This window comes from Pteropus alecto, unplaced genomic scaffold (assembly GCF_000325575.1).
Source record: "Pteropus alecto unplaced genomic scaffold, ASM32557v1 scaffold59, whole genome shotgun sequence".
NCBI lineage: Eukaryota > Metazoa > Chordata > Mammalia > Chiroptera > Pteropodidae > Pteropus > Pteropus alecto.
Window position 1 is genome coordinate 4,229,855 of NW_006443292.1, and position 10,766 is coordinate 4,240,620.

Consider the following 10,766-nt stretch of genomic DNA (forward strand, 5'->3'; position numbering starts at 1 on the left):
CAGTGGGCGAAACCGGAGTGATACCTAAGGCAGAGCCAGCAAACCTATTGCTTAAGGGCCGAGACCCTCCCGAAGACGGTTTTTGTGCAGCCCAGGGGCTGAGAACGGTTTTGACATTTTTAAAAGGGTCATAAAACAAAACAAAGAAAAATAGACATCGGAGACCGCACGTGGCCTGCAAAGCCAAAAATATTTACTATCTAGCGTTTTACAGAAAACGTTTGCTGACCCTTGTTCTAAGGAGATGCCAAGAATGTGCTTCTGGAGTTACTTTTAGTCTGCAATGTGTTTGGCCTGAACCCGTGTTCGAACCTGAGGACACTGCGGGACTCAGCCCCGTCAAGACCCTCTGTGAGCCACCTCGGGCCACAGGCGCACGTGGGGTTCTTTGTCCAAGCTGCACCTCTGTTGACTCATGCTTGCTTACGTGACACTTTTCCTAGGTGTTTTCCTACGTATCGATCAGAGGGCTTCGCGATGGAATCCATCTGGATTCTAGTTGAAACACTCAAAATGCAACCTGATTACTTCTCTTCCATCTTTCGTTAAATGTGGGAAAGTTTGGTCATCGTTTCTTCAGTGATTACTTTGTTTCCTTCTTTTCTCCTGCTCCTGTGACTTCAATTACACTCGGATTAGACTGCTTCCTATTGCACCACAGGTCACCTAGTCTCTGTCATTGTCAACGACCTTTGCTTTCCATCGTCCAGAACGGATAACTACAGTCTTCTATCTTCAAGTTCACCGGTCTTTTTTTCATCATCTCCAATCTGCTATTAGACCCACGGAGTGATTTTTTTTTTTTTTTAATTTTCAGATATTGTCATTTTCGGACCTAAAATCTGGCTCTTTTTCAAAGTGTTTCATCTTTTCTGCTTAGATTTCCCACGTGCTCGTTGATTATGACCATATTTTTCCTTATGTCTCCAAGCATCGTTCTAATAGCTGCTTTGAAATTCTTGTCTGCTAACCCCAACATGTCATCTAGAAGTCAGTTTTCATTAATTGCCTTCTCTCATGAGTATGGGTCACATTTTTCTGTTTCTTTGTATGTCTAATAATTTCAGATTTATCCTGAACATTGTGAATGCCATGTTGATTGACAGTGGTGCTGTTCAACAGACACAAAGTGTGAACCACATATGTAATTTTAATTTTTTACTATCCATATTAAAAAAGAAACAGGTAAAATTTTGATTGTAGTAACACTGTTTTTGACCACTGTATCCAAATATTATTTCAACTTGTAATCAATAATAAACATTAACATATTTTACAATCCCTTCCCATACTAAATCTTTGAAATCTGGTATTTTATATTTACAACACTTCTCTATTTGGACAATCTAGTGGTTAGCACATTGATCGGCACAGCTGTAGAGTATCATTCTAGAAAAACACTGAAGGCGGGCCCAGTACAAGCTCCATCATTATGGAAAGCGAAATCCTGACAGTTTTTAAACTTTACTCCTTGGTGTTCTGCCTGGTGCCTTGGCCTGCAGAGAGATGAGGGGGCTGCTGATCACCCTGGGCTGCTCTTTCCCATGAAATATGTGTCTCAACTCAATGAAAGCAGCTCTGATTTCATGTTTCATGTATTTGGTTTCTGTGCATAATTAAAAAAATATTTTGATACTAAAAAAAAAAAACATAAATGACTTTAAAATATTATTCTTGAACGGATCCCTAATCATGTCCATGCTGACCTTTCCTTCTCTTGATTCACCTACCCTACTTTCTAATCACGTCACAAAAGCCAGGCCATCTCTGCTTTCAGGAGAAGAGACGGTGGCCTGTCCGATCTTTGAGTCTACACAGTGGCAAGTCCTTCCTTCTTTGGCCCCGTGTGTGATTGATTGATTGATTGATCGATTGATTGATCGATCGATTGATGGGTTTGTGGGATGGCTGCTCATATTCAAGATGCTCAGGAAGACTTCCTAAAGTGAGCTGTTCCTCAAGGCCTTCAGCCTTAGGGTACAATTTCATAATTTGCCAAGAAACACATAAGATCAATGAAACGAGTCTCGCCTTCTCGCTTTCCTGCTCGTCTTTCGTCCCTAACACACGTTTTACCAGTTCGACAAATCAAAGGACGTTGCCACAAAAACCAAACGCTTTGTGAAATGTTTTGCACCAGGCAAGTGACACGAGTTGAGCTTAAGAACCCCCAAAACTGCCACGTCACAAGTGCAGCGTCTTTACAAAAGGTAAACGTACCTCGACCGGATACACAGAACAACAGAACAAAACCAAGCACCTCAACCCAGAGCAGAACAGGAGGCTGGGGCGAAATCACACAATGCGACAGAGTCATACAGTTCCATGCAAAAGCCTGCGAAAACGTGACCGGAAATAAGGCGGCTTAACTGGTGAGCACGTTTCCCATAGTTCGTCTTGGCTGACGGCCCAAGAGAATCCACTTCGGAGCACGTGAGTACAACATGGCTGTGAAAGGTCTGATGGATCCCAAACAGCGAACAGCAAGACACACACTCACTGGCCTAATTTCAGCGACCGAAACAGGCCGACCGTGAGCACTAGCCAGCGTGCGCTCACTCACTCCCCGGCACTCACTGTGTATGATGAGGGCTATTTTTTTTTCTTTACGAGATGCTCTTAATGGCCTCCTATAAGATACCTTCCAGCTGGGGTCGTACGTTTCCATCCGCGGTCTGGCTCAGTAGCCAGAAATTCAGTATTTCCAGCAAGCATCGCTCACTCAGCAACAACAGGGCGCGGCACGATGCATCACCACCCCCTCTGGCGGGTGCCGCTGCCCCCCCATCGGCGGTCCTTACCGTGACTGGCAAGGGTGTGAGTTGCACCTTCGGACCTGGGGCTCCGGACGGCTGGCTGGAGGGCAGTCACTGTCGTTCACCAGTGTCGTCGTCTTGTTCACGATTCGCGTGCAGGACACCGCTTCTGCGTTGCCCTGGAAACCAGAACGCGGGAAGCTGAGAGGCCATTGCTGCACGTGCCTGGCCCGGCCCCTCGTCCGTGCTCGCGTAGGAGCGTTCGGGGGCATCCTTTGATCAGTGTGTCACTTACATGACTGCCGTGATGCCTTATTGGCTGTCAGGGAGTCAGGGAGGGAGAGCCATAACCTTAGTGATGAGGGTGTGTAAGACACGGTAAGAGCAGCAGGAAATGTCTAGAACAGGATTGGAAAGAGGCAACATCTCAGAGCACCTGTGTCCTTATAGCAAGGGATTCACTGAGGCCAAAGTTCTGATTTGGGTCTTTAATTTCCACCGGAGACTGCCGACCTCTTCATCTGTTCGCTTGGTGTTTAAAGCCCGTGGAAGTCCGGCCTCTGTAAATACCCACCCATCAGCCCTCGCGAGAGGTCATGCTGCCTATTATAGAGTCTCCGCTTGCCGGAGAGGAGTGAGAACCAGGGAGGCTGGTCTGGAGGAGACTCGGGGACCTGCGTCCTGCAGGCAGGTGTTTGAGAGCTGGTCTGAGAACTCGTCCAGCCAGCCAGCCGCTACCTATGCCTAAGTATCTATCACCTGCTCCTGGGAACTTGCACTAACCGTTATCCCAGCCGGATGTGACCATTTTCCTGGGTGCTCCCAAAGCACCTGACACACCGCTTGGCCCTGACTTTGTCCAGGAGGCAAATGATTGGGGCTGGGTGGGTGGCCTCTGGAGCCAGGCTGTCTGGGTCCAAGCGTGGCTTGATCATGACCACAGTAAGAGTATTGTCAACCATAAGCCACCATGCTTCTGTGCCTCAGATCCTGCCACTGGGCTGGCTCACTTCCCCTCACTGTGCCTCAGGGTTGAAATGAACTGATACGTATAGCAAGTGCTTAGAGCAGAGCCTGACAGGGGTCGACACTTCATGTTAGCTATATTCCTGTTATTACGATTATCATTCAGGAAGTGTGGCAATAAAAGATTAATAGGACGTCAAGTACAGCTATCTGGCTCCCAGCCTCCTTGCTCGGCCCATCTCCAGGGGGACTGGTCGCGTCGGGCTGACTCGATACTGTGGAGTCCCCGAGCTACGCGGTCAGTGTGACTCCCGCCCACGACCATGGCCGTGCGTTGCACAGAAAGCACGGAGCCAGCTGGAGCCAGATTGCCGCTTTGGCTGCAGGTCTGACAACTGCATCGGGGAGCCGGGAGACACCGGTGTCATAAAAGGATGTCGCCGGGCGGGCGAGCAGCGACAGCCGAACGGCACTCCCCCTGCCCCCTGCTGAGGGGAGCCTGCTCACTGGCCCAGCGGCCCATGCTTAGTTCGCAGAAGTTGCTGGAGAAGAACAGAACAGAGCAGTCAGGGACGTGGGCGCTGGCTGCACTTGGAGGCTGGAGGGCCGTACGCAGAGGGGCAGCTGAGGGACAGGGGGACAGGTGCAGAGTGGAAGGGTGACAGGGCTGACGGTGGAATCCTGAAGCCACGTCATCTGCCATGCGGCCGCTTAAGAGACTGAGAGCAAACCCTGGTGGCGGTCGTCCAAGACGCAAAGACGCGAGAAGGAAGTCACAGCTGCCTCGGCCAGTGTCTGACGGGCCCGACCGCGCTCCCGCTGGAATCCCCGCCCGGCACAAGTGGGACAAGCCACTTAGTGGCACACTCCTTACGCGCCGGACATCTGACTAACGTTCTCATCTCAGCGGACAAGAGCGGCACAGGCCTGGGGGTGCGTGGGGCCGGGCCCTGGCTCCGCCCTGCCGGCCCACGCTCTGGGCTGGCGCTGCGGAGTCCAAGTCATCCTTCCGCCCTAACTCCGTGCCCATCACAACCCTGTGTCCCACCTCCCGTGACCCCACCCTGGGTCCCTTCAAGGCCACAAACTCCACTGTACTGGGGGCTGCTTCAGGCCTTCAGAACAGCTTCCCGTGGCAGCTCCTAAACCGCGCGGTAACGAATGCAGAGCCTTCTGCGCACACTGACTTATGCAGCGTGACAGCCTCTTCCCTGCAGTGGGCCTGAGGGCTGCGCACCCCACTTTAGAGGCGAGGCAATGCAGGTACAGAGAGGGCCACGCATTTGCTCAAACGTGGCAGCGAATCGTGAAGCCAGACTCAACGCTGCACACGTTCCACCGAACTTATAGGACTTGCCCTCCCACGGGAGCCTGTGCTGGGGTCACTGTGGCAAAGAGGAAAGAGCGTATTCGGAGGCAGAAGCATCTTCTCGTGTCCCTCCACCAAGTGGTGACAGATGAAGGTCTCCTCTGTTCCTTCCCCGGGTCCCCTGTCGCACCTGTGGCGTAGCCGGACATGGGCCAACCCCCCACCGCAGACCAGAGTCGGAGAGCCCCGTGTGGGCACAGCTCCAACGCGCAGGATTCTGGCCGCCGCCGCCCAGGCATTCTGCACAATCTGCAGGGGGACGTGGTTACGCTTCCGTGGAAACGCAGGTTTGGTGGCCAGCCTGTCGCGTGGCTTCGCTCCTCCTCCCCGTGGCGAGGCCCCGCCCCCGAGCCCGCCCCCGAGCCCCGCTCACCTCCGCCGCACTGCACGCTGCACTCCTCCCAGCCGCTGTGGGTCCAGAGGAACAGTGCGTCCTGCGGCTTCTCCGGCTCGCTTTGGTTTTCGGCCGTGTGGTTCACGGGGATGGTGTATTCGTAGTGGATTCCGTAATTCTGGTCGTGAAACAGCAACACCTGGATGGGCAGCGGAAGATGAAGCCATTTCTGAAATCTCACCGTAGCTCACTGCAGTTGCTGAATGTGCAAGCAGAGCCGTACTGTGCTGTTCCCTTAGGGGGCGGTGGAGGTGGGGACCAGCTCTTTTCCAGGTTGCAAAACAGGGACGGGTATCATAAATACTGAAGTTGGGACGGGAGTCCGTGCGAGTCACCAGCAGGGAGTTCTGCTTTTCCCTCTGGAGACAGGACGGGTTCGGAGGAGGAATCTGGGGACACGCAAGGGTGTGGGTTCTAACCGCACTTTATGTGGAGCTGCTCCACGCAGAGGAACGTGCCCACAAACTCGGCCACGGCGTTGCCCTCGCAGACAAGGACACCGATATCCTGCTTTTTACCTAGAAGGGCATCTCGGCACGTAGCACCCATCGCTCTACTTCTTTGATAATGAACGTCCCTCTTCCCTGCCCTGGCACCAGTCACTGCTACGTGTAATGCGGGGTCAAAGGCAAACGCTGCCCACCGGGGCGGGGGGACTCATGGACGTCGGCTTGAGAGTCCGAGGATGCATGAGCCTGCCCACTGCAAGGGGGCTAGGAAGAGGAGGATGCCCACGGGGTGGCCGAGACCTGGCTCAGGGCTTAAATCTGGGAGTAAGGGGTGGGATGCCATCCCCCAGCCTGGGGACTGTGGGATCTGAAATCCTGGTGAGTGAGCAGACAGATGGGCCCACTCTTTGGCGATGCGTGTGACAAGCCCTATAAGAACAGAGGTGCTCTGCTGGCTTGATCTCTCTATGCAAAGGGTGCAAATTAATAGCGCAAAACAGGACCTCACGTGGGAGCTTAAATTGGCTTGGCTGTGGGTCCTCCTGGGTCTAAGTAGCAAGTTCACTTCCAGCCCGGTGAGGGGAGGGAGGGCAGGCCAGCAGAAACTAAAGACAGAATGCGCAGGGCCCATTCTGACTCGGGGGAGGCCAGGTGGAAAGTGTGCCAGAAACGGGAGCAATCTCCCCCCACCCCAATCCCAAGCATCTCCCAGCCTGCGGGGGCTTGGGTATTAGGGTGGGGTGGGGTGCTAAGAGCCGCCCGAAGTGCATAAACATCGAATTCTCCAAGAAACAGACTTGCAGCAACGCGTTTGGAAAAATGCCTCCAATTAAAAAAAAACAAAAAAAAAACAAAAAAGAAACCCAAAGCTCTTTAAAAGAGATCTTTATTATCTTAGTATGGGAATAAAACTGGTGAATCGAGAGTCCATATGAAACCAATTTAATGCAGTTTTGCAGCCACGAATAATTTGTGTGCATGTGCATAATTGATTTCAAATGCGGGTCCCTGTAGCTCTACGGATCAGCCTGAGCCTGCAACCAATGCGTCCACCTGGATTGGGGACACTGGAATTCTATTTACAGGCAGAGGGGCACCTCTTGTTTCCAGGTTTGAAAACTTGAAGTAACATTCCTATTTCGAGAGAGAACAGCGATTAACATTAACGAGGGCTGGGACTTCAGCTGTGACAGAGGCTGCTTTCTCTGAAATTTGTTTATTGTGGCCTGAATGAATCCAGGCTGTGCATTTGCTTTAACGGGCTGACGATTCGCTCTCAGGGTATGAAAGCTTTTCAGAGAGATGGAGAATGTACCCAGTTGGCATCTGCTACAGAAAGCGAATGTACGAGCCAACAGGTGATAATACTTGGGTATGGGTTTCATCTTGTCCTCTGCCTCTTCTTTTAGCTCCTCTGCATAACTGCTTTTAAATCAGAAAAGGAGGACTTGTTCTACTGACTTATACTAGGAAACGATCTTATCACAGAGGAATGGCTTGGGTACAGGGTCTTGGGCTCAGAAGTTGACTTGCGATGCTCTATCTGCAGATTTAGTGGGCCGAGTGTTGCAGTGACAGATTCTGACAGTTTACGTCAGGCACAGAACCCGCTCGCTTTGCTCTCATCAGAAATTATAACTACCTAGGGCCACCGTGGGTGACGCTGCACTAGGTGCTGGAGTCATGAGCAGACCTGTCTCCTCAGGAGATTCCTGGGACGTAGCCAAGGAATTCTTTGGGTGTCACCAAACCTCAAATGGCTGCAGGTTGCTGGAAGCCACAATGGGGAAAAAGAACTTGCAAGCGGAGACTTTGCCAAGCACTGAGGACAAAATATGCTTTGATGACAGACGCACAAGCTGCCACACATCTGTTCTTTGGAGGGAGACACAGAATCGATAGTTCTGAGCTATCAGAAGTTAGCCCCGAGGACTCCCGGGTCCACAAACAGTGCAGTTCCTATCCCCGGGGATCTCCGATGACATTAAAGGAGGCACAACCGGATGTTTGCGTGGTTTGTGCGGGGTCCTGGTGGGTGCGACACCGGTGTGCAGACCCGGCCTGACCGCACAGGTTCCACGAGCCCCCCGCCCTGAGAGCAAACGTCCCCACGGAACCTGGTTCTCCCTCCCGATTCCCCAGTGCTTGTTGCAAGCCAGGTCTGGGGAATCTGCGTGATGTTGGTTTGGAGGGAAACCATCAATGGCTCCTTGCCAAAAGGTCACATGCAATGCGGATGTGCAAACTTCGGGGCGGATCTATGCCATCTGATGTGAAAACACGGACTGTGACGGGGGCCAAATGCCTTAGCATCTCCTTCCTGGAGGCGGTTCCTTTTGAAAAAGATGGGAGCTCTGCCAGGGAGATTCTGAAGCATGCCAAAAAAGGGATTAGAGAAGATCAAGAGAGAGACTTGGGCTGCAGGTGGCCAGGTAAACCACCAGGAACCAGGTGCATCCGCCTCCTCCACGGGGCCCCAGGGAAGACGTAAACTGGGGGACCCCTTAGAGCCTTAGTCTCAAGACAAATGCAAAAGCATGGCACGTTACCATCAAGTGCAGTGGAGTTTTGGTCGGTCCCTTAGCAGAAATTTTCTCCCACAGGCCCCTCCGGACGTAGCGCACGATTGTGCCCGCGATCTGGAACTCCCCGGGGAGCTGTATCTTCCAGTCGCTGTTGATGGATCTCTTGCTGGAGTCTCTGAGAGCTGGAAAGAAAACGGCACCCATGGAGTCACGGGGACTCGGTCTCTCTTTAAGGGAATCGGGGTGTCCTGAGTGATGAGTCAGAGGCTCCGTCCTCCCCAGGGATAGGAGGGAGGCCTGAAGAGCGAGCGAGCGAGCTCACTGTGAGCCGAGAACAAGAGCCTGGCCCACAGGGAGCACACAGCCCCAGACCCACAGGCCACACCGAGAGAACCGTCCTGTCAGCCTGCTGCTTTCAGTGGGGGCTGCCTGTCTCAGCATCGGCTCAGAGTGGGGGTCTGGGGAGACGCTGGACGCCAGAGACGACCACAGCCCAGACACGTTCTGCTCACTTCAGAGCACAGGGTTTTCTGCTGGATGAATGGATTCTATTTTAATGTGTCTCGGGCTACAAACAGGTTTTGCTGCTTCAGCAAAACTCATCGAATCATTTCAGTTACTGCCCTGGGCGGCCTGACTCCAGCATCTCTTAAGGCTTTGATAACCTCGTGTTAGTAAAGTGAACGTTCCTTCAAGAAATGAGCGTTAGTCTCAGGAAGTACAAACTGCCAGTTATAAAAATAGTCACAAGGATACGGAGTACAGCGTAGGGAATATAGGCGATAATATTATAATAACTGTGTAGGTGCCAGCCGGGTACTACATTTATTGGGGTGATCACTTTGATTATAATTATGTAATTACATAAACTATATAAATTATATAAATGTCTGATCACATGTCATACACCTGAAACTAATATATTATACGTCAACTGTACTTGAAAAAGAAATTAATTAAAAACAAACAAAAAGAAGTAAGCATTATTCTATTCAATATTAGAGTCCAGGAAGCTGCCCACAGACGTGGCGGTGATGCTTGGCTGGGTGGGGTCCGAGTGTGGGGGCTGCCACAGCCCAGTCCCTGGGCCTCGGGTGTGACCTTGGTTTACTCGCTCCTCCACTCGGTACAAAAGGTGTTGGGAGAGGCAAGGACTCAACGTTTCGCCGAGTGGCCATAAGCAAAAATCTGATTTTTCATACGAGCCACGTACTTCCTATTATCCGAGTGCTCACCAGTGACTCTTTAGGTCTCATCCCTTGAAGGCATGTCATTCCCAGGAGCAGAGCACTCTGCAGAGAAATTGTTATTTCTGTTTTGCTACGTTATTTAGGAAAGAAAAAAAAAACAAACTAGAACCTACTCTGGCACTTAGGAGAAGGTGACGAATGACGAGGTGACAGTCTTTATGTCCCTTCAGAAAATGAACCTCCTAGCACACCCTCACGCCACCCCCACGGCAAGTGAAGCTGGAACCCCCTACGCCCCAAACGCTCACAGTGACTCCGGAAACCTGATCAGCCCACACGCAGCGAAATCGGGTTCGAGTCCATTCTCTACTCGCTGCTTCCCGAGGCCAGCAATCAAGTGGCCGCATTTAATACCGAATTTGGACAATGAGAGGTGAAACCAAAAAGGGGTTTTGGTTAACTTTCGATTTGTGAGCCCCAGGCTGGGTTAAGATCCAGGGGGGCCGGTCCTGGTCAGGCCACAAGCAGCTGGGGGATTGCTGGGCCTCTGCTCCCTTGTCTCTAGGACAGTGTGGTCCCAGGGCTCGCCCCTGCCCAGCCGGGCTCTGAGGGGGACGCACACCCGGGACTCCTGGCTTACAGGAAGTGCCGAGAGTGAGCCGGAGAAGCAGGAAGGGCTGCCTTCCAGCGGAGCCACTTCCTGTGGGGTTCAGACCCAGGGCGGTGCACACTGAGCGGCTGCGGACCGCAGTATGACATCTCCCTTCAAGAAATGCTACCCGCTGTAGGAACTTCAAGGATACTCACGATCGCTGCTTTTTCTCGTCTCTGCTGCCACCGGCAAGCCACCATTTAAGGGGCACGGTGTCCGCTTTTGCTCCTTCCTACACTTCTGCCTGTTTCATCTTCCCCAAACTCTCTAAAGTAAAGGGTTACTGTCGGCCCTCTGTATCCACGGGTTTTATATCCGCGGATTCAACCAACCGTGGATCGAAAACAGCATTTGTGACTCACAGCTGGGAATCCACGGATGTGGGGGGCTGACTATGCACGTTCCATGCCGTTCCGTAAAAGGGACTTGAGTGTCAGCGGATTTTGGTACCTGCGGTCCTGGCAC

At 52.2% G+C, this 10,766-nt stretch overlaps 1 protein-coding gene across 1 annotated transcript in view; it reads right to left on the bottom strand.

Moving 5' to 3' along the window:
- Positions 1–10,766, bottom strand: part of ADAMTS17 (ADAM metallopeptidase with thrombospondin type 1 motif 17) — a 213,173-nt gene that overhangs the window by 37,481 nt on the left and 164,926 nt on the right. The window contains exons 16-18 of the mRNA XM_025041234.1: positions 8,484–8,641; positions 5,456–5,624; positions 2,802–2,925 (exon numbers count right to left, since the gene is read on the bottom strand). Of these exons, the coding sequence (XP_024897002.1) occupies positions 2,802–2,925; positions 5,456–5,624; positions 8,484–8,641 (451 nt within the window). The remainder of the gene's footprint in view (positions 1–2,801; positions 2,926–5,455; positions 5,625–8,483; positions 8,642–10,766) is intronic.